Source organism: Cyprinus carpio, chromosome A23 (genome assembly GCF_018340385.1).
Source record: "Cyprinus carpio isolate SPL01 chromosome A23, ASM1834038v1, whole genome shotgun sequence".
In the NCBI taxonomy this organism is placed as follows: domain Eukaryota; kingdom Metazoa; phylum Chordata; class Actinopteri; order Cypriniformes; family Cyprinidae; genus Cyprinus; species Cyprinus carpio.
Genome location: NC_056594.1, coordinates 23,319,682 through 23,343,458, shown reverse-complemented (window position 1 = coordinate 23,343,458; position 23,777 = coordinate 23,319,682). Strand labels below are relative to the sequence as shown.

The following is a 23,777-nucleotide window of genomic DNA, read 5'->3' as shown; positions in this document are numbered from 1 at the left end:
TCCAAGCGCTCCTGAACCAACATCTGAACCTATGGAACCTGAACTGGATCCGGTTGATACAGAGGAATGGTGTATCCCAGATCCGAGCAGTTCTGAATCGGGACCTTCATCCTCAGAAGGTTTGGTGGATGACATCATCGATGCCATCTCAGAGCTGAGGAGCCCAGTGTCTAAAGATCTGACTGATTGAGCAGAGCCTTCAGCAGAAGTGGGAGGGAGCAGCAGTGGGAACGATCAGAGTGGCACTGATGCTTCTCCTGAAACCCCTGAGGAGAACATCCCAGCAGGTGAATGTCAACAGAGCATTTTAGAGATGTTCAAAATAACAATCAAATGCAAAAATAAATATTTTCTAAAAATTTTCATTCCAAAAGCATTTATCTTTTGTTAGAGCTTTTTTTCCATTTTTTTCTAAAAATAAGTGCGTTCTTCCAAAAGCTTTTTGGGATCTCAGCACAGCCTCCTCAATGATTGTCAACTGTCAGATCAGCAGTCTTCCCCATGATTGTGAAGCCTAGTGAACCCATCTAAGTGACCATTTTGAAGGCTCAGGAAACCTTTGCAGGTGTTTTGAGTTGATTAGAATATGGTTGACATGTCACCTCAGCTAATTTGTTGAGATAGTGAATTGGTGGGTTTTTGTTAAATGTGAGCCAAAATCATCACAATAAAAAAACCAAAGACTACTTCAGTCTACTTCATTTTAATACACGAGTTTCACATTTGAATTTAATTACTGAAATACACGACACCATTCTAATTTATTGAGATGCACCTGTATATATATAAAACAATGAAGAAGAAAAAGTGAGAATATAATTGGAATATAATTTATGACTTGTTTTTATGACTATTTTACTACTTGACAGGTATGATTTAAATTTGATAAACTGTTTTTTTTTTTTTTTTTTACCATTTACCCTGATTATTAATAAAATAAGAGACAATAATGAACAATATTAAAATATAATATTGCTATAAACAAGTACTATAATACAATGTAAATTCATAGTATTTCCACTAATATTACTCATACGATCACTCACTTGTTATTATTTATCATGCAACTCCTAACTCCTACTTCCTTCATTCATCATTCCATACATTAGTCCACTAACATACAGTATCAAGAACAAAATATTTATTAGCATTACTATGATATTTTCAAGAGGATGATATTTTGTTTTGTTTATATTTTTCTGTCTCTTTCAAAAACACTACAATGGTAACCATAATATGCAACCATAATATTTTGTTTTTGTAAAACCATAATACATGTACATGAGTACAAAAACTTTCAGATTCTTATATATTCAGATCTTAATATTTTTTTTTTTCTAAATCCAAATGTATAGATATCTATATGCATTAAGGATAAAGCATAACTACTTTATAAAAGTATAATTATATATCCTTCTTTTTTTCTGCTTGGTAATATAATCACAAAACAGCATAAATATTTTTATCATAAAATATATATTTGCCACTCAAGTTATTTTATAACAATTTTTGTTGTTGTTGTTGTTGTTGTTGTGGCGGTTGTTGTTGTTATCATCATCTCAGAAGAGGGTTCGTTGCAAGACATCAAAGCTACGTAACCTCCTACGCATTGCTGATGTCATGACGCTACTTCCGCATTACCGGTAAAGCAGCAAACGAAAGTGATGTGTTCTGTGTCATGCGATTCAAATTGTGTCACGTTTTTCTCCGTGTCAGTCGCTAATCAAAGATGTCTAAGCCGAAATTAATAGTGTTCGACCTCGGTAAGTTTTCACACTTTATGTTTTAAAGTTTTACTTTAGAATAATGGTAGGGTTTAATAAACCGTTAACACTTTAAAATAAGGTAATTAGTTATCAGTAATTAACTGTATTAGTGTTCATCAACATTTACTAATACATTATTAAAATCAAAAGCTGCATTTGTTAACATTAGTTAATGCAATGTGAACTAACATGAACAAACAACGAAGAACTGTATTTTCATTAACTAACATTAACAAAGATTAATAAATACTGTAACAAATGTATTGTTCATTGTTAGTTAATACATTAATGTCAACAAATGACACCTTATTGTAAAGTGTTAACAATAAACCTAATGATTAAGAAGATAAATACACTTCCTCATATGTGCCATACTGCAGAAACCACAGAATATGTTTATGTCATTGGTACTGTAGTAACTGTGCCACTTTTTCTTGTGTGTGGTATTATATGAATGGAAAAGTGTGTGTGTGTGTGTGTAGGGGTGCTGTTGGTTTGATTTTCTTTATATATAGAAATATAAAGTGTGTGTGTATTATACAATGTATATTTCATCTGTGTATGTCTGTTTCCTATTTCCTGTTTCATACAAAAGGAACAATTACTATTAATGGCAACTGGTTTGAATTAATTTCTCTGTCAACTTATGTGACTTCTTATCACAAAATGAAGCATAAATCATATTATTTTGTAGTATTTTATACAGAATTACAATTGAATTATACAATATGAATTACAATTAGCCCATATGTTTTTGTTCTCTCGTGGGTTTAAACAGATTACACCCTCTGGCCTTTCTGGGTCGACAGTGTTGATTCACCTTTTCACATCGATGACAGGTTTGTCTTCTTCAGCGATAAGTCATTGTTTGTTCTCCCTTGACATACTTAAAAGATGTTTATCCTGAAGTTTTTGCTGACACACACTGACTCATCTCCTACTTCTTCAGCGGCACGGTGCGGGATTCAAGATTTGCCAAGATTCCCATTTATCAAGATACTGAAAAGATCCTGAGCTCACTGCATAGTCAGGGGATCAAGATAGGCATTGCATCGCGGTAAGTTTACAAATTATCAGATGACTGATGACCACATATCAACTAGATCAGGGGTCTCCAACCCTGCTCCTGGAGAGCTACCATCTTGCATATTTCAGCTTCAACCCCAATCAAACACACCTGAACCAGCTAATCAAGCTGTTCAGGGCTACTTGATAATTACAGACAGGTGTGTTGGAGCAGGGTTGGAACTGAAGTCTGCTGGATGGTAGCTCTCCAGGAGCAGGGTTGGCGATCCCTGAACTAGATGATGTTCTGAATTATTTCTATATATATATATGTGACCATGGACCACAAAACTGGTCTTAAGTGTCAATTTTTCGAAATTGAAATTTATACATCATCTAGGATCGGACAATATTCGGTCGAGGTACAACTATTTGAAAATCTGAAATCTGAGGTTGTAAAAAAAAAATCAAAATACTGAGAAAATCGCCTTTAAAGTTGTCCAAATGAAGTTCTTAGCAATACATATTACTAATCAAAATTAAGTTTTGAGATATTTACGGTAGGAAATTTACAAAATATCTTCATAGAAGATCATAGAACATGATCTTTACTTAATATCCTAATGATTTTTGGAATAAAAGAAAAATCTCTAATTTTGACCCATACAATGTTTTTTTTTGGCTATTGCTACAAATATACCCCAGCGACTTAAGACTGGTTTTGTGCTCCAGGGTCACACACACACACACACACACACACACACACACACACACACACACTCAAAAACACACACACACATACACAAACACACACACATATACATACATATATATATATATATATATATATATATATATATATCAAAGCTGTATTCTTTTTCTGTTTCTCAAAGAACTACCGAGACTGAAGGAGCCAATCAGCTGCTGTCACTCTATAAACTTGACCAATACCTTTCCTTCAAGGAGATCTACCCCGGTTCAAAGGTCACTCATTTTAAAAGGTACAGTAAGGACTTTTTGAATTTGGCTGGTGATCGGTAACCACCTAAATCACTCTAGCAACCACAAAGCAATACTAAAACACTATAGCAATGCCTTGGAAACCACCATAATATTCTAGCACCATTCACAGTTTCTTTAGAATATGTAAAAATGTAATAATAATTAATTAATTAAATTAATTAAAATGTTACAAAAGACTTCTATTTCACAGGACTTTAATAATAATAACAATAATAATAATAATAATAATAATAATAATTATCACAGTTTCCATGAAAATATTAAGCAGCCAAACTGTTGATAATAATAACAATAACAATAATAATAATAATAACAATAATAATAATAATAATAATAATAATAATAATAATAATAATAATATATGTTTAGAATGACTTCTGAAGGATCGCGTGACACTGAAAACTGGAGTTATGATGCTGATAATTCAGCTTTGCATCACAGGAATAAATTACATTTTAAAATAAATTCAAATAGAAAACTGTTATATTAAAATGTGATAATATTTCACAATATTAGTGTTTTACTGTATTTTTTTGAATCAAATAAATGCACCTGGGTACAGAACAAAAACCTTTCAAAAACAAAAATATCTTCGTTATTCCAAACTGTGACCAGTGGTGTATTTTCAGTTCTGTTCTAAATCAAAGTGGCATAATATGTGTGTGTCTGTCTTTACATGCAGCGTCTCGCTCACATGTGTGTGTCTACAGTACCTCTCTTCCTCTGACTGTTGTTCTGTCTCCAGGCTGAAAGCTGACAGTGGTGTCCAGTTTTCTGACATGATCTTCTTTGATGATGAGGATAGGAACATTGTGGAGGTTGGCAGGCTGGGTAAGTCTCTGCTCACTCTCCTCAGAAAACCTTTATAGCTGAATCAGAGATCTGGAACTGTACGGTGAAAGTTGGAGACTGTTTGTTCGGTTGAATCAGCAGCTGATTCCTGCTCTTTTAGGTGTTCACTGCGTGATGGTTGATAATGCCATCACCTGGGATCTAGTCAAGAAAACACTTGAGCAGTTCAGCAAGAAGCAGTGAAGGCGTCTGGTCCTGTGGAGATGCAGCTGCTGCGATTGAAGAAGAATCCATGTATAGAGGACTAGGAGTGTCATGTTTAGTGGTTATTTCTGTGTAATCAACTGATTGACAAAAGCAATTGGCAAATACTTGAAATTCTGTTTTAACATTTAAATAGTTTTTTTAGCTCCATTTTAAAACATAATTTTTTTTTGTTAAGTTGAGATGCAGTTTATTTATATTTTTATTTTTCAATGTATAAATTAGTAATTCATTTCTTTAAGCGAAACTTTCATAGAAATGCACTTTTGCTTATTTTTATCTAAAAAAACACTTTAAGTTAAACAGAACTGTACATGCAGCATTATAACAAATTATAATACAAAAAAGGTAAATGTTTTAATTATTACTGTATGTGAAATTTACAGATTTTCTATACAGAGAATTCAACAAAAAATATTTGTATACAGTATTTATAAAACACGTCTTCAATTTTTTTTGTTGGTCTTTTTTTATGTAATTTTCTCTCTTATTTGTCTCTAATTGAATTTATTTCTCAACACAAAAATACTATTTTTTATATAAAAGTAAACATTCTAGTTTGTATTAATAGCTTTAAATATATACAATTTTAAAATAGTTTTATCACGTTGTAATTGTTTAATTGTCTTATTTTTTAGTACTTAAATATTTGTCCATTTACCATTCAAAGTTTGGGGTCAGTAAGATTTTTATTTATATTTTATTAAGCAAGAATGCATTAAATTGATCAAAATTGACAATAAAGACATTTATAATGTTCAGAAAGATTTCTAGTTCAAATAATTACAGTTCTTTTGAATTTTTTTATTCATCAAAAAATCCTCAAGTATCAGTTTCCATAAAAACATTAAGCAGCCGAATTGTTGATAATAAGAAGAAATGTTTCTTGGGTGCCAAATCGGTACATCATAAAAATCACCTAAGTAACAACAAAAATTTTTTAGTTTATATATATATATATATATATTCAAATTGTAATAATATATCACAATATTAATGTTTACATAAATATATATATTCAAATTGTAATAATATATCACAATATTAATCCTCACTGAACTTTTATTCAAATTGTAATAATATATCACAATATTAATGTTTACTGTATTTTTAATCAAATAGATGCAGCCTCAGTGAGCTTTAGCAACTTTCGTAAAAAAAAAAAACACTTTATAGTATTATCATTAACTAAAACCATAAATAATTTCTTTAAATAATTTTTTCCCTTTAATTTCACTTGTTTTTTGTGTTTGATGTCTCATTTTGTTTAGTTGAAGTAAACGAAAAACGACATATTGAAAAAGGTGGCCTAATAAACAAAAACACCTCAAAATTACTAAAACTGTAACTAAAATTAAAATGAAAACAGAAAATATTACAGTATATCACTGATACTAGAGTTTTACTTCAGATTATGAAGTAATGAAGTGCTCCTCTAAGGAATCAGCCCACTGTAATTCTCTCCTTTCTCACACAGTGGTCTTGAGGTGATAATTGAGAAATTATCAGCTTGGGCCTAACGGGTGAGAGATTTGGACTTGTAATCAGAAGGTCGCAGGTTCGAGTCTCGGTGCTGAGGAGTTGTAGGTGGGAGGGAGTGAATGAACAGCGCTCTCTCTTCCACCCTCAATACCCATGGCTGAAGTGCCCTTGAGCAGGCACTGAACCCCCATTGCTCCCCGGGCGCTGGATCCTGCCCACTGCTCCGGGTGTGTGTTCACGGTGTGTTCACTTCTCACTCTGTGTGTGTACACTTGGACACACAGTGGTCTTGAAACAAATTTTAATAAAACAAATTCAAAAAAAATTCATTCATCAAGCTATCACACAAACACACAGTGGTCTTGAGGTAGTTTGGGAGAAAACAAATGTTAATTAAAGTCCTTCATGAAGGTTTCATTTCTCCAGCGAGCACACAAACAGCCCGAGGATATCATCTCAGAGCAGGTGACAGCAGGATCTCTCATAATCCTCATAACTCATGTCATCAGCGCAGCTACATTTTCCCGCTTTAAATAAGAGATTGCTAACGGCTGCAGGGACCAGGCGGCCATCACGCTATGCCTTCAGTGCTATCAAATGTAAATTACAAACAGCAGATGACGCTGTCTTGAAGGTATAGTTGCTTAAAACTTTAAAAATACTTTATCTGTGGCGGTTTGTGTGTTTTGCTGAATAATTTAGCATCAGCTGGTCGCATCGCTGAAGGTCTAAAAGCCAGCTGTCCTCCTTTCCCTCCAATTTAACGCTATTCCAGTTTATGGTATTAATGGCGCTGTGACTTTGCCTTCTAGATCCCGGCTTTCTTCTGAATAAGTGATTCTGTGTCTCGCTGACAACCTGTGTAGATAAAAGCAGAAAGTGCTGCACATCATACAGTTCAAGAGACAGACAGAAAGATGCACCTGATCTGGATCTCTCATCCTGAGGTCTTAAGCCTAAAGCGTGCTTCTACCTCTCTTTCTTCTTCTCCGTTTCACTGGTGCCTCGCTTAGAAAGCAAAGTGGCAGTGCAATAAAAAGGCATTCTCCCTCTGAACATCACAGCAGCCTCGTGTCAGCTCAAGACATTAACTGGTTCTGTAGTTTGGAAGTTTGCGGCGTGCCCGTCTTGTGCTGCTAGATCTTAAAATGGTGTTCATAATTCACGCCTGCTTAAAAATTTATGCCGTGGATTATAATTATACGCACTGGAGCCAACACTATAAGCCATCATATTTAAAGCTTTCAATGAATTGCAAAAATAAAATAAATAAATAGATAAAAACTTTTGCGTAAGATAGGCATTTAAAATAAATATCGTGTTTGAAATGAGCAATTATGTATAATAATGGATTTTGAATAAATTGTTAATTTTAATACATTTTATTCTCAATGTGCTTATGCTAATCGGGACACATGAATACATGCACGGCCTTTATTAATGACAATTATTAATGTTTTTATAACACTTAAGTTTCCTTATGTCACATCAGAATCTCTCACACAAAACATCTACTAAAGGAACAAAAGCTTTTAATTTACACAAAACAATGGTGACTCTTGCTTTAGACTGTATAAAAAAAATAATAAAATCTGTAATACATTCACTGTGAAAGTCTACTGAGCAAGACATTTCTGAGATTTAAAGCAGATGTTTAATTTGTGAAATATTTTTATTAAATAGTATTTTTATTATTTTTGATTTTTTTTGTATCATATATTTGTATATTTTATTTAGATTATTTTATAATAATTACATAACACATGCATGTCAGCGCGACAGCATGTCACAGACTGAACCTCGGTGTTCCAAACTGACAAATTTATTTGCACACCTATAGAGCTACTGGACATGCTACTATGATGACTGAACTATAATTGCGCGGTCGACAGTTATTATTCATAATTTAACTATTATACTTCTAAGTCAATCACGCAAATTATAGGCAGTTCCCAGCATCCAACCCAGAGAACTGGTTTTACAGGTAAATTAAAACACGTCATAAGAGCTGTCTGTGCCGTTTCAGCTTCACCTAAATATATGAATTATCATCTGAAGATAATATAAATAATATGCAATTATTTATTTCCTTTTGTGTGTGTGTGTGTATTGGGTTTGGGGGGGGGGGGTCTATGTTTTATTTTAATTTTATTTAAAGTTTTTGTAATTTTGTAAAGTTTTGTAATTTATTAATTGTTTTTATGTCTATATATTTATTTTAATTTCAGTTTTAGTTATTTTACACATCAAGTTAAACTAAATGAAAATTATAAATGTTGAATTGGCAACTGGCTGAAATAAAATAAGTTAACATTTATTTCAAGTTTTTTTTTTATTTATTTTTTTAATGGTTTTAGTTTTAGTTAACCATAATAACCCTGCTTATTGCTAATTACATAATTCAAGCTCATATTCAATGAATCAGATTTGTGCCAAATATAAACATACACAAGCGTGAATGATATTTCAGAGGCAAACATTTTCAGTTTATGACTCCTTTTTTCAGTCCATTCATCACACAAATCTATCATACGATTTCAGAAGACATAAGATGTAGCGCTTGGCTGAAAACAAAACTACTTTTATGATGATGCATTTAATGCAATGCAATGCAATCTTTCACTGTATGGAAAAGAGCAGCGTGAACATTTCAGTTGCTTGGTTTATTACTAAAGAAATGCACATACATCTGTGAATCCACATTTACCAAAGTTCACTGTACACTATTTATTGAACATCAGATGACATGATGAGATCATACAACACATCAGAAATTCTCAGGATCTTCCAGCTGTGGTTTTAAAGTAGGACTGAATTTAACATTTACATAAACAGATTCAGATTTACATAAACTCTCTGGTCCAAAAGGCTTGTCAGATCTCCAATGATATTTACATCTGTACATGAGAACGCAAACAGCGTACAGGACAAAAAACTATATGAAACAGGATCACATTCAGTTCAGAAGTTCACTGTCTCAAAGTTTCAATTGCATAGGTCTTCCATAAAAACTAAAAGGGTTAAAGAAGTGAAGCAGTTCAGGAGGTCTAAACCAAGCTATAAGCATTCTGACTAGTAAAGAAAGGAAAACCAATCTAAAAACGGATAGAAATAATCCATGCGCAAATCATCTTTATGCACTGACGTTGTGTGTGGTTGCAGTGACCTAGTAAAAAAAAAACAGCCTTTTATCTAACGGTTTTAAACAGTTGAGTTTCCTCGCCATCAAAATCTGCGTGAGAGAGCATCGCCTTATTAATACACAAGCGTCAATATGAATTTGTCAGCAACTGTACATATTTCATGAGTCCTATTTTTCAAACAATGGCGCTTGTAGGGCTGAAATCAATATTTCAGAAATGAGATGTTTCATAGCTTTGGCTTGTCATGGCGACGTGAATTATTAAGTGAAGTGCAATGGGAGAATGCTGAAAGAGACGACTAAGACACGTGCTGCTAATATGCGTGTGCAGAACAAGACAGGCCCTATTTTGGTGGATTCCCCATCTAATATGCCATATTTAAAGGGATACTCCACCCCAAAATAAAAGTTTTGTCATTAATCACTTACCCCCATGTCGTTCCAAACCCGTAAAAGCTCTGTTCATCTTCGGAACACAAATTAAGATATTTTGGATGAAAACTTGGAGCCTTGAGACTGTCCCATAAACTGCCAAATAAATAGCAGTGTCAAGGTCCATAAAAGGTATGAAAGTGTCGTCAGAGTACTCCATCTGCCATCAGATGTGAATAAAGTCGTTATTTTGTTTTTCTTCGCTTACAAAAAGTGTTCCCGTCGCTTCATATAACCCAGACTGCACGTCTGATGGCAGATGTAGTATTCTGACGACGACTTTCATACCTTTTAAAGTGAAGTGAAAGTGGTGACGTTTGTCAAGTATGGTAACCCATACTTGGAATTGGTGCTCTGCATTTAACCCATCCAAGTGCACACACACAGCAGTGAGAAGTGAACACACCGTGAACACACACCCGGAGCAGTGGGCAGCTATATATCCAGCGCCCGGGGAGCAACTGGGGGTTAAGTGCCTTGCTCAAGGACACTTCAGCCATGGGTATTGAGGGTGGAAGAGAGCGCTGTTCATTCACTTCCTCCCACCTACAACTCCTGCCAACACCGAGACTCAAACCTGCGACCTTCTGGTTACAAGTCCAAATCTCTAACCATTAGGCCACAGCTGCCCCTATGGACCTGGACACCCTATGGGCCTGGACACTTGGCAGTCTATGGGACAGTCACAGGCCTTCAGGTTTTCATCCAAAATATCTTAAATTGTGTTCCGAAGACGAACAAAGCTTTTACGGGTTTGGAACGACATGGAAATGACATGGTGATTAATGACAAAATTTTCATTTTGGGGTGGAGTATCCCTTTAATGAGAAATCAAATTGTCACTTACATATTACAGGCTGCGCAAACTGAAACATTTCTGTTATTTACCTAATACTGACAGATAATTCAGATAATTTTTCATAATTTCTTACATTTTCTAATCACTAATCCCTCAATAAATGAATAGTGATCAGAAGTGAAGAAATGGAGATTTAAAATGCTGTCATTGGGGAGAGACAAGATTTCAGGTGTAATATGAAAATATAAAAATAAAAGATAAAATTAATTAAAATGTATTAATTTAAATTATAATATATAATAATTTATAAATTAACATTAAATTATATAAATAATACTAAAATTATACTGGTGAAATCATTTGATATAGAATAAGATACTGTTGATTAAATCATCAAGTAGATTGTGAGAAAGCCATGTCTGTTGTCTTTTTCACATCTTGAGACCATAAGAACGGGTTATCTGATCACCAAAAAATTAACAATGTATGTTAATGCCGGGTATAAATGTCTGAGACAACATTGAAAAGCTGGAAATATGTAAAAAAAATTTAGATGTTTTTATTTTAATATGTAAGCACTGTATGTGTGTGGCTGGACGTCAAATGAATGTGAGTAAGTTACATAAGACTCTCTGTTCCTCTAAAACACTGACATACTGGTTTTTGGCAGGTCCATATAAAATTCTCTTTGTCCAGATTGTGCTCATTGGCTCCTTTCAGCACTTATTGCTTTTGAAAGCTCACGATGTGACATCACATCCTCCCCCTTTGCTTCCATTTCCTTTTTAGTGCATTGCTTCCAATTCTTCTGTGTTTTCCTCCTCGGCCCGCCGTGTCTCGTTCAAATCAGTTTTTTGATCCTTTTTTCTCTTTTCTGTCTCACTCTCATCTTCTGTCTTGTTCATTTCCTCTTCGTGATGTTCTTCTTCTAAATGATCACCCTGGTGTTTTTCATTATCCTCTTTCTCTTTCGCTCGTTCCCTGAAAATATCAAGCAACCTATCAAACTTGGGTCCCCACTCCTCAAATCTGTGTTTCTGTCCCTCTGTATCTTTTTCGGCCTCGCTTTCAAGCGAGCTGAGAGACGTGGCCTGTGAGCCGTCCCCCTCCAATCCATATGTCTGCAGCGAGTCGTATGGTGGCTGCATGGGGTCAAAGGTCACCAGGGCTAGACGGTGTTGCAGGAAATCGCCCATTCGGTTTGTCAACGAATCTGCGCCTGCCTTTTCCGAGTTCGCATGGCCAACTTTCCCATTCCCCAAGCCCCACCCCCTTTCATCTAGCCCTGCCCCTCCTGGGAGTGGCATCACTAGGTGTGGCACATAATTCTGCCCGCCCACCCCATACAAGCCCATTAGTCCAGCAGCTTCTGGGTAAAGAAGTGTTGTCCTGGTCAAAGGTATCCCTCTGCCGCCCCTTAGCAAAGTACCTTCCATCGTTCTGAATGGCATCTCCGTCGAACCCAAGCTAGTTGTGCTCTGACTGGTGCTGATGAGCGGAACGTCCTCATTCTTGTCCAAAGCCGAAGCAGGGGTGGAGTCATCTGTTGTGATGGTGGAAATGGAGGCTCGTGTGGTCAAGCAGTGAGGGGACGACTCAGGTTTATGGCTCACGGAAGTGCTGGAGGCCTCTGAGCAGGAACCACTCTGACTGGAGCCCTTCACGAACAGAACCTGATCCGAATGCACTGACTGAGAGAAAACAGTGAGGAACATGGTCAGGCTGTTTAATAGCTCAATATTTATATATACACTAGCGTTCAAAAGTTTGGGGTTGTGAAGATTTTTTTTTATGTTTTTGAGTGAAGACTCTTCTGCTCACCAAGACTGCATTTATTTGATCAAAATACAGTAAAAACAGTAATATTGTGAATAATTATTACCATTTCAAATAATTGTTTTCTATTTGAAAATAATTAAAAATATATTTTCATTCCTGTGATGCAAAGCTGAATTTTCAGCATCATTACTCCAGTCTTCAGTGTCACATGATCCTTCAGAAATCATTCTAATATTCTGATCTGCGGCTCAAGAAACATTTCTGATTATTATCAGTGATGAAAACAGTTGTGCTACTTAATAATTTTGTGGAAACCGTGACATTTCTTGGACAATGTACATTTTCTTTTTCAGTATTTTTGATGAACAGAAAGTAAAAAAAAAAAAAGCATTTATTTGAAATAGAAATCTTTTGCAACATTATAAATGCCTTTACCATAACTTTTGAGCCTTGCTAAACAAAAAAAAAAAAAAAAAAAAATAAAAAACAAAAAAATTTAAAAAAAAAAAAAAAAAAAGTTTTTAACATAAACATTCTATGATAAGAGAGCGCAGGTTTTCCCATTAATTTCCTCCACAAGCATTTCAAAAAATTATTAAATAAAGTTTAAAGCAAAGGAAATATTTTAAATCAATATTACTTATACTAAGAAGCACTGTGCACCATGTAATCAAATATATATAAAATTAATATAAATTTATTTGTTTAGTAATTTGTTATAACTGTAAAACAATATGGCTATTGCAAAATATTCTGATAAATACAAATATACAGTAAGTAGTTTGAGATTATAGGAGACTGACTCACTATTGGCCACTAATGAGCTCATTTGCTTCGATTTTCATTTACATATTAAGCAACATCAACTTTTGTGATTGGTGGATCTTTTTGGAAATTAAGTTGAAATCACACAAATTTGTGGCATTAAAGAAGCACATCTCATCGCTTTAGAAATGTTTATAAATTATAATAAAAAAAAAAATAAAAATATTTTATAGATACAATAAATGGGATTTTTACTCCTAGAGCACTGCTGTTGCACTCTATAGGATAGTAATGTGATAAATATTAGTGGCAAGAAGTTTACCTGATCCTGGCTGAGAGTGTGGCTCTCAGAGATGACCTCACTTCCTGTCTCACTCTCTTTTGGAATACTGTCAGTGGATCCGTCTGCTCTTTTCTGTTCTGATCCATCCCTGCTCTTGCTGATAAATACAGAACCGGATTCTAAAGGGCCGCCAGCCTGGCCTTGGCTGCCAGGGAGAACATATGCCAGTTTAGCGAGGTCCAGCCTGGAGGTGAACGGGCCGAGTCTGTTTCTCGAAGCTGGAAGGGTCTGGATACTGTAGCAGTATCGTCCGTAGAGGGGTGCAGAGACGGGACGGCATGGGTCCAAACCTAAACTCTGACTCCAACTGGAGGTTCTGATGCTGTCCAAATTATCCTGAGAATAACTGTTATAATAAAAATAGAAATTAGGAAATTAAAATTGATCAATTTGTTTAATGGTTAAGAAGCCTATTTCAGCCACACACACAAAAAAAATCATGCTTTTGTTAATTTTGATTATTACATAAGTCGAAAATATTACATAAAAAGTCAAAATTATGAGATAAAATATCAACTTTTTAACTCATAATTATGACTTAGAATGTCATAATTTTTATATTTTGCTCAGAAAATATTACATAGCATGTCAAATTTTTGAGTATCTAATAACTTCTCAAAATTATTACTGTCTAAAATTTTTGACTTATGTTATAACTTTTTGTCATGATGTTCACTTATATCTCAATTATGACTTTGTGGTGATTTGGTGCTTAAGAAACATTTATTATTATCAATATTGAGAACAACTGTGCTGCCTAATATTTTTGTGGAAATTGTGTTATCTCATAATTATTATCTCATAATTTCAACCTTTGTCCTCAATTATTACTCAAGCATGCCATAATTTCAACTTTTACCTCATAATTATGACTTGATATCTCAATTTCGACTTTTTATTTTATAATTATGACTTAGTGTCTCATATTTTTTTACTTATGTCAATTATAACATTTTGTCCAAATTTTTAAATCTCAAATTATGACTTAGCATCTTACAATTTTGACTTTATCTCATAATTATCTTTTGAATTTTTGTCCTAAATATGAATTTTTATGCAATAATTATGATATACAATGCATGATTTTTTTTTCTTTTGTGGCAGAAATGAGCTTCCATAGTTACGCCTTAAGAGATAGTGATGCAAATATTGTATAAAGCCAAAGTCCTTTTAAGACAAGTCATGTCACTCGGCGGCCATCTTTGAAATGCCTCTCGGGCATGCAAGTGCAACTTCTATTTCTTTGAATGGGGAAACATCAAATTCTCCAAAACTGTTTACTAAGCGTGCAAGAAATCTGACAACAACTGTGTCATAAATGTTGTTACTTTTGTTCAAATAGCATTAGTTTATATAAGCTTATTTTTCTATATCAGCCAATGCGCATGCGCATACCTAAGCGCACGTCTCAGAGCGCTGACTGTTTCTATAGCAACCGGGACTTCTAACGGTAGCTGCAGTGACGCGCTTACTTTACCGATTAGCAATTGGCTCTTTCATTCAGAAGGTGGGGCTTCCTGCGACTGAGCGGCCATATTGAGCGTTGCATTTTTCCCCATTCAAAACTATACGAGTGACGTGTCTTGGGTATTCTATAGTCTTTGATAAAGCTTCTGTGTAACTGCGCAGATCAAACATTTCATTGGGCTTTTAAAGGAAAACAACATTCCTTGCAACTTTTGCACCAATACCAGATAAACCAGATACTTCTAAGTTACCCCAAAATTATTTTTTAATCAAAACATTTGTTGTAGTCCCTGTGGAAACTCCAGATGCAACGATTCAAAAACTGTCAGCTGAGTCTTTAAAAATAGTTGTGTTTGAAGTATTTCACCAACCTGCCCAGGAGTTTAAATAATGACATCAAATAGGAATATGATGGATAGAGGACTAGAACATAGAATGGGTTTGAACGGCATAAATATTAACTAGATGAACTTTGCACTGAAACATCTGTCAGATTTGCATTGTGAAGGCTCATTAAACCGCACACACTCCTGAGTACAGAGCCCTCATTAATCAGATATACATTTAACACCATTTAACATGACTGAATGCATTTAGAGCAACCAGAGATTCGAGAGGAAGATGCACCAGTTTGTGTTTGTGGTGAATGTCAGCTTACATCCAAGGTGAATGATTCACATGGGCTATTAATATCATATGGTATTTTCTAAGCCAAATGTCAAGAAATGACATGTGATTTGAAAGATCAGATAGTGGCAGCAATAAATCTGGAAGATTCAAATGATGAAATGAGATGTCTATTTATGTGAACATCACACATGCACAAACACACTCACATATTTTTGCTGTCCCGAAGCCGCTGTGCTCTTTGCATGCTTTGGGGGGCGCTCTTCAGGGTCGCAATATCGAAAGCAGCCGTATCCGCTTCGCCCCCGCCCTCATCATCATACGTGATGATGTTCTCCCTGATCTCATCATCCTCCACTGGAGACTGTGTGTCCCGTTTCTGCCTCCGCAACAATAGTGAGAGCGCTGCCACTACTATCAGGCAGAAGAGAACGAGAGAAAAATGACAGGAAGTTATTGCCACATTTCATGAATAAGGTACAAAAAAGACAAATTCTTGTTTTCCACTAAATAATCAATGAAAAGAGGTGCTTGACCTTCAGAAATTATCCTGACATGTGATGCGTTTAAAACTACTTCTCTTGCTAGGCTGATTTTATATTAAGTGAAGTGAAGTGTCCCATACCCCCCCCCCCCCCACGCACACACAGCAGTGAGTATAGTAAACAAACACAATTCTCTCATTCATTTTTTGTACATAAAATAAGTTTAATAACAAAAATTATTTAAATACTGAAAGAAGAAAATATTGCTATATGGTAAAACACTGTACCACAACGGAAAATGATCCAAAAACTAATTTCTTATTAACTCTTCTTAATATTGAAATAATATTTCTTTAACTAAAATTAAATGAATCATTATCAAGATTTTTTCAATATTGTTCCTAAAAGCATAAACCTTCAATCTTCTGAAAAAAACTGCAACAAGTGTAACAAGAAGGTGATATATGTGCTCAATATGGCAACGCTTTACTGCAATGGAAAATGGTCCAAAAACTAGTTTCTTAAAAATGATTCCAGATAATTCAGAATTTGGAACTGAAACTACAATATAGTGAATCATTATAAAGGTGTTCCTAAAAGCTTTTTTTTTTAATGTTCATTTTTAATTTTTGTCTAGAAAGACAAGAAAATACAAATGATAACCGTGTTGTTTTTGCAGAAATGCAATTATATCATGGTAAACACTTCCAAGAAAATGTAATAATATAACTAATATCTATAAAATTCCCAGTGAGAAAACACTGTACTAGTACACTTCCAATTTCAGGCAATGTTTTCATTATGATACAATGTTGCCATATTTTCATAATTTTCTGTAAAGCCATGTTAGATAAAGTTAATCAGTTAACAACAACTAATTTAGGATGCAGCAAGGCAGTTTGTGGAGGATTTTTGCAGGTGATCATGAAAGAGTGACTTTAAAAAGTTTAAGGGGGGGATTAAAGGTTATGTGGCTTTAAAACAGTATATATTTGTTTCCTAAAAGACTGCCCTTTTATTTATGTCAATCCATTATGTTGCAGGTGAAACAGTGAGGGAAATTATATGTTGCCATATGGCTACACTATAACACACCAAAGTGTTTTTATAGAAAATGCCTATTCCACCTCTCACTTACTGCACTAGCTGCCTTATTTAGTAAAGTTTGAGTGTTCAGTGTCATTTGGGGAACCTTGAGTCTGGGAAAAGGTTGTTCCGCAATCTCAAAATGCCATATGATGCCCTCAGCACTCATCAAATGCTGTTTATTATGAGTGACTTGAAATGCAGAAATAAAACCCAAACACGTTCATTAGCAAACCCAACTGACAAACAGAGGAGAAACAACGAGGCAGGTCGGCGGAAAGTTTGAACGACCCACAAAAACACATACATATATGGAAGAAAAGCTGCAATTTCAAGACAAGCCAGGAGGCAATGGTGGATGAAGACAGGGAGTGATGGACAGATGTAGCAACAACACATCATTAAACCAGACGGGTACAGAGGCGGTGCAAAACCTGACGACATGGACTGAAAATCAGAACTGACCCAGAAGAGTCGACACACAGGCCAGGATGGCCAGCATAGCGGCCGAGCTGAAGCCCAGCAGCAGGGAGTTTGATGGTAAAGGCAAACACGCCACCTGCCTCTCCCAATCCAGCACAGACACTTTATCCTTCTCGTCCGTTTGTTGTTTTCGTTCTTCTGCCCACATGCCTCCATTTTGGCACGGACATACCGTAACGGTAATCGTTCCTGTGCTGCTGAGGTCTGACGCACCGTCATGAAGCATTATGGGTATTTTTAGAGTAGGTAAAGAGGAAGAGCGAGGAAAAGCCTTCAGGGATGACAAGAGCACCAGACTCGCTGTGTGGTCTGGAAGCAAAAAAAATTAATAACAAAGAGCCATCAGACATTTGACACATTATGAACGAAAATATTTTATTTAAATGAAATAAATAATATATATATATATATATATATAATATATATATATTATCGTATATATATATATATATATATATATATATATATAAAACATCTTAAATTTATATATATATATATATATATATATATAATTTATATATATATTTGCTATATGTAACATGTTTCTTATTTTTAATAATTCAAAAGAAGTATATTTTCTTAAATAGATGTTATATTCCTAGGAATCAGAGCATTTAATAAACATAAAATATAATAAATATAACATTTTATTTATATTTATTTAACAATAATATACATAGAAATGTTATATTACAAATTTAAGTTATAATTTATTAAAATGTTATATATATATATGTATATATATATATTCTCATTACATTTTATATAATTTATAATACAGATGTATTCCTCACTCAGGACTTTCTAATAGGGCTGCACAATTATTTGAATTTCTAATCGCGATTACAATTATGGATGCCACAATTATGTAATCATTCAAAGAGGCAATTAATCGTTCAAAGTCCACTTATCCAATGTTTATTTGACATTTGAGGCTTAATACTATAGAAAAGCACTAAAGGTTTTTCAGTAAGAGTGTTTTCTGCTTGTTTATTTTTATATAAAAATACGGCATGTAGTTGCTTCAAACAATGGTATAAACATCATGTAAATTGTGATAATCATAATTAATAATCGCAATTAAAATTTCAAGGGAACAATCAACAATTATGATTTTTGTCATAATCGTGCAGCCCTACTTTCTAATGTCTCTTTTTGTGTTTCATGGCAAAAATAACAGCTTATGGGTTTAGCCAGACATGAATGATGAATAAATTTTAATTTTGGGGTGAGCCATTCCTTCAAGCAAATTAAAAATCAGCAGATTGAAGCGGTGAACAGGACAAATGAGCGAAATGAAAGCACGGATTGTTGGAGCACAGAGAATGGAGTTTGCCGTGTTCACTGGAGTAGAATGTGACAAAAAAGATAAATGGATGAGTGTAATGAAGGAGGATATATGTCTGGACAGAGACTGGGAGGAAGATGAGGAAAACTGATGGGGAAGAAAAGACGGATGGATGACAAGAGAAGCGAGCGCACCTCCCCGCTCTCTGATGGAGAAGTTAAGAGCGCTGCTGGACTCCGCGGGAATACTGAAGTGGATGGGAGAGTTGTGGCTGCTTTGGTCTTTATCCATCGCTCGAATCACCTGCACCACCTGAAATGCAAATGGAGAAAGACTGATACAGTGATTTGCACAAATAAGTCTGTTTTTGCCACTGAACAGCTAAGGATTAGCAGTCGAACATACCACATCATGTTTGGGGTGACTCACTGTGCACTGCGTCAATAACAGTATCAATCGCTTATAGAAATGTGCTTTTCTGAAATGCATTTGGTAAACAAATTTCTTTACCGTGCATGCCGGTTCACTTTTCCCTCAGAAATGCAGAAAGTATTATTATTGATTGGTCAGCTGGTCACTATTGTAAAATAAACCCTGACAGCGTGATCAGTGTCAGACCCCACCCTGTGTTTCTGAATTTCCCTTGTCCGGAATTGTTCATCTCACCCCAGTGCTACATGTGGTTTCCTGGTGTTCTGTTCATTAAAGTTCTGTTATTATTGGAATCTCCTTGCTCCAGCACAGTAGGCATGCATGACAATCAAAAATAGGTGATGGGATTTATTTTGCAAAAATATCCAGCTGACTGCACATAATTCTAGCTATTATATGGCTACTTGCCGTAATGCCTTAAATATTCAAAAGACATGCAATCATGATGTGACAGTAAATGATTTTAATATGCAACAGCTATTGTAGGAAATCAGCGATTAATTATTCAATAATACTTTATTGCAGAATGCTGCTATTGATCAATCAGAATTAAGCATCTCAGATTTGTTTATTCCAGAAGAATTATTTATTCCACTGGTGTCTTTTATTAAATTGCATTTGCCAATATGACAAGAGATGGCATGCATTAGTAATTTTACTGTGGTTAAGAGGTGTTGTTAAACATACAAACTAAAGATAACACACTTAATATTTACAAATACTCAAGATGTATACTTCTGTTTATTTAAATTTTTCTTGATATTTTTATTTTATATATAATATTGAATTTGATATATTTTATTTCTCAGTTTATATTTTGTATTTTATTTGAATATTTTCATGCTGCTATTGAATAGTCAGAATCAAGCATCACAGATATTCATTTATATTAGACATTTGTACAGAGATTTCTGTCTGTCTGTCTTTATCTTTTTTATTTTATATTTAATTTGATTTATTTTTACATATTTTATTTTACTTTTCTGTTTGGTTGTCTTTCACCATCTTCCACTGTGGATGCATCTTGGCCACAATAATCTTTTAAAGCAGACCACACTGCATCATTTACAGACTCATTCCATTGCAGCCTTCAAGGGGTCAAAGATCACTGACCTGTCCAGCAGCACTGGAGTCACACACGGCCGTGTTGTACTGTCGGTCCAGCTCGGGGGCATTGTCATTGAGGTCCAGTGTCTCTATGGCAACCGCTACCCTGGTGACTTGGTTGGGGCTGTCTAAAAAACAGAAAAGAACAGCATGATGGGATATATATATATATATATATATATATATATAGCAAAGTAAGTTAGAAATCAAAAGTTTTTAAACTGCAAGTAGGTCAGCTAAATCTTACTGACCATGAAACAGAAGTTAACTCCAATCTGTCCTGTTACTGTTCTCCATACGCTCTTTGCTCTTTTGGGACATAATGTTGCATCACAACCAGAAGTGGCCCGAACGTCATCTGATGTTCTTAATATGACATTACATAAAGCCTAACAGAGCACACTTATCGCACTCAGAGCGTGTGTCTAATATGAAAGTAATTACCAAATATGAGCTGAACAAATCCACTAAAGACTCAGAGTCACTTCTGAGGATGCAAGATAGTGTTTTATGAGGGCCGACGGGAAGCACAAATGGGCGACCTTGAGCTTGGGTTGACCAGACTCAAAAGCAATTCGAGTTTTCATTCAATTTCTCTTCCATTTCTGTTCGTGCGTGTCTCTGCCATGAGCTTTCATGTCCACGGCTGCCACAGAAGTAATAGCCTTCCTGTGGGCCGATTACATGCTGCTACCTGTGTGAAATTGTCAGATGCTCAGAGATGATGTGATGTCCCTTTAAGATCGGCAGAGCAGAGGAGTGCTGGTACCTCTCTGTGTGGCGATGACGGTAATGTTATGCCATTGCTCCTGTTCCCGATCCAATTCCAAGGCAGTGGTGATGAGGCCATTGTCAGAGGCGATACGGAACAGCGCCTCAGGGTCTGACTCGGGATCAATTGAGTACCTGAGAAGAAATGGACAGGAATAAAAGGAGGAGGGCAGACAGATTAGAAGATATAAAGCAGCCAGTCCATCAATAACACAGTTAAGCAAGTGAAACAGAGCAGGTTTAGTGAAAACAGCCCACATGCTTCCTTTGGCAGACAGAAACATGATGCAATATGAGTTATTTTTTAAATAATAATGTAAAAACTGTATGTGCTGTGTGGGTAAAACTCACAAAAACATGTCAAGACCATATCCTGGTGATATTTCACACCAAAATCAAAGAAATCTGTGTGTGTCGGTCTACACTGCTGTTCAAAAGTTTGGGATCAGTAAGATTTTTAATGTGTTTTTTTTTTTTTTTTTTTTTAATAGGTTTTTCTTATGCTCATCAAGGCTGCATTTATTTGATAAAAAAAACTGAAAAACAAGAATATTGTGAAATATTATTACAATTTAAAATAAGAGTATATTTTAAAATGAAAATGAAATTTATAATTTATTCCACAGATTCAAATCTAAAATTACATAATCATTACACCAGTCTTCAGCGTCACACGCTCCTTCAGATATCATTCTGATATGCTGATTTATTACCAGTGTTGGTAACAGTTGTGCTGCTAAATATTTTTTTTTTTGGTAGCTGTGATACTTTTTTTCAGGATTCTTTAAGGAATAAAAAGTTGAAAAGAACAGCATTTATCCAAATAGAAATACTTTTTTTTTAAATTATTATTAATTAAAGGCACAATATGCAAGACTGTTTTATTAAAATATCCAAAAACCACTAGAACAGCGTTAAATATTTTGCTGACTTGTGTACTTACATTATCCCAAATGTTTCGAAGAATGTTTAAATCCAGAGAAATAATAACCATATAAACATCGTCATAACCCACCTATCTCGATGGTGGTGATAGCAGTGACAATCCACCTGTCACTCAAGTGGCCACACCCTTAATTATGTATTTCTCGAAACGGTGGAAACAGCAGTGGCAAAAGACGCTGTAACTCAAGTGGCCGTTTTAATTATAGACTTTAAGGCTTAATATAATTTAAACAGATCCGTGATAACACCCCCCCCCCCCCACACAGTTGTCATGAAGGGCAAAATGCGCTATATAGCCGACAAAAATCATTTTTTGAACAGGCTGTAAACACTTTTTTTTTTCTGTAAAATTTGGCATTTTAACACGGGGAGTCTAAGTGATTGACTCCCTTTTGCAGCCATCCTCTATGGTGGTGACAGTTGACAATTACGGTTTATAAGTCACTTCCGTGTTGGCCTCACGAGAGAGAGCGGGAGGTTGCCACTTGGTTTTAATAGACCGGTGACGGCCGCACAGAGTAGCATTATAACAGAACTTTCTAATGTATCTAGTCGTGTGATTAAACGGTGCTGCTATACACATACTCATGACCGGAAAGAGGGAAAGCTCCACTGCTTTCGAGCCTTGAGTCACGCTCGTTCATCGGCCTTCTTTCGCTTCGACGACTTTCAGCCTCACCCTGCTTCTCTACTACGTTAATAAATCATTAGCTCATCCATGAGCATGATTTCTGGCCAAGTCCCGTCGGATTGGATTGGCTTTGAGAATGAAGACCACAACTCCCATGATTCCACACTCAGTCACTGCGACATCAAACTACGCCTTTGTTTTGTTTTGAATACGCGCCCTCTAGCGGGAAAAATTACATATTGTGCCTTTAATATTTTTATTCAGCAAGGTTGTGTTAAATTGATAAAAAGGTGATAGTAAAGACTTATACTGTTAGATTAAAATAGAAAACAGTTATTTTAAATTGTAATAATATTTCACAATATAGTTTTTTTCTGTATTTTCGATCAAACAAATGGAGTCTTGATGAGCTTAAAAAAAAAAAAAAAAAAAAAAAAAACTTACAAATCTTACTGATCCCACACTTAAATTCAATTATATATTATTTTTACACTTATTGTTACACTTTTATGGTTGCATAATTTGACAAAGTTACAGCTTAACTGGAAATAATGCACACTAAAATATTCTGTTATAAAATATATTTTTCTTTGTCATGTTTAATATATTATCTCAAGCTCTTTACTAATGGCTTGGTATTCATAATTTATATTCATAGAAAAATATTGACATGATTCTTTGTTTAGATCTGGATTTAAAATAATAATTCATTTTTAAATCATTCATTTTCATATTTTTGAAGTTTAAAATTAAAAGTGGGTAACATGGGTAAATAAAAGTTACATAAATTAAAAAATTTTTTTTTGAAAAACAGCACAAATAAATTGTAAGAGCATGGTAAAAAGTTTCCAAAATTTAAGTTT

At 34.8% G+C, this 23,777-nt stretch overlaps 2 protein-coding genes across 2 annotated transcripts in view; one reads left to right on the top strand and one right to left on the bottom strand.

Annotated features, from left to right (window-relative positions):
* The first annotated feature begins 1,623 nt into the window (after positions 1–1,623).
* On the top strand, positions 1,624–5,305 carry LOC109048189 (magnesium-dependent phosphatase 1-like). The gene is made up of 6 exons (XM_019065876.2): positions 1,624–1,763; positions 2,545–2,605; positions 2,716–2,823; positions 3,665–3,772; positions 4,540–4,625; positions 4,747–5,305. Exons 1-6 carry the CDS (start codon positions 1,730–1,732, stop codon positions 4,827–4,829), a joined length of 480 nt encoding a protein of 159 aa, XP_018921421.1. The 5' UTR covers positions 1,624–1,729; the 3' UTR covers positions 4,830–5,305.
* A 5,113-nt stretch (positions 5,306–10,418) lies between these two features.
* The window catches only part of LOC109048459 (cadherin-11-like), a 71,237-nt gene continuing 57,878 nt past the window's right edge, over positions 10,419–23,777 (bottom strand). Inside the window, exons 9-15 of the mRNA XM_042713742.1 lie at positions 21,337–21,473; positions 20,574–20,695; positions 19,223–19,340; positions 17,723–18,049; positions 15,896–16,100; positions 13,572–13,938; positions 10,419–12,396 (exon numbers count right to left, since the gene is read on the bottom strand). Coding sequence (XP_042569676.1) covers positions 11,491–12,396; positions 13,572–13,938; positions 15,896–16,100; positions 17,723–18,049; positions 19,223–19,340; positions 20,574–20,695; positions 21,337–21,473 — 2,182 coding nt within the window. The 3' untranslated portion in view covers positions 10,419–11,490. The remainder of the gene's footprint in view (positions 12,397–13,571; positions 13,939–15,895; positions 16,101–17,722; positions 18,050–19,222; positions 19,341–20,573; positions 20,696–21,336; positions 21,474–23,777) is intronic.

Excerpts from the sequence above, each read along its gene's own strand:
- LOC109048189 (XM_019065876.2), top strand. The coding sequence starts at position 1,730 with ATGTCTAAGCCGAAATTAATAGTGTTCGACCTCG. Across the intron at positions 3,773-4,539 it reads AAGGTCACTCATTTTAAAAG|GCTGAAAGCTGACAGTGGTG; the intron begins GTACAGTAAGGA and ends TTCTGTCTCCAG. Across the intron at positions 4,626-4,746 it reads TGTGGAGGTTGGCAGGCTGG|GTGTTCACTGCGTGATGGTT; the intron begins GTAAGTCTCTGC and ends CTGCTCTTTTAG.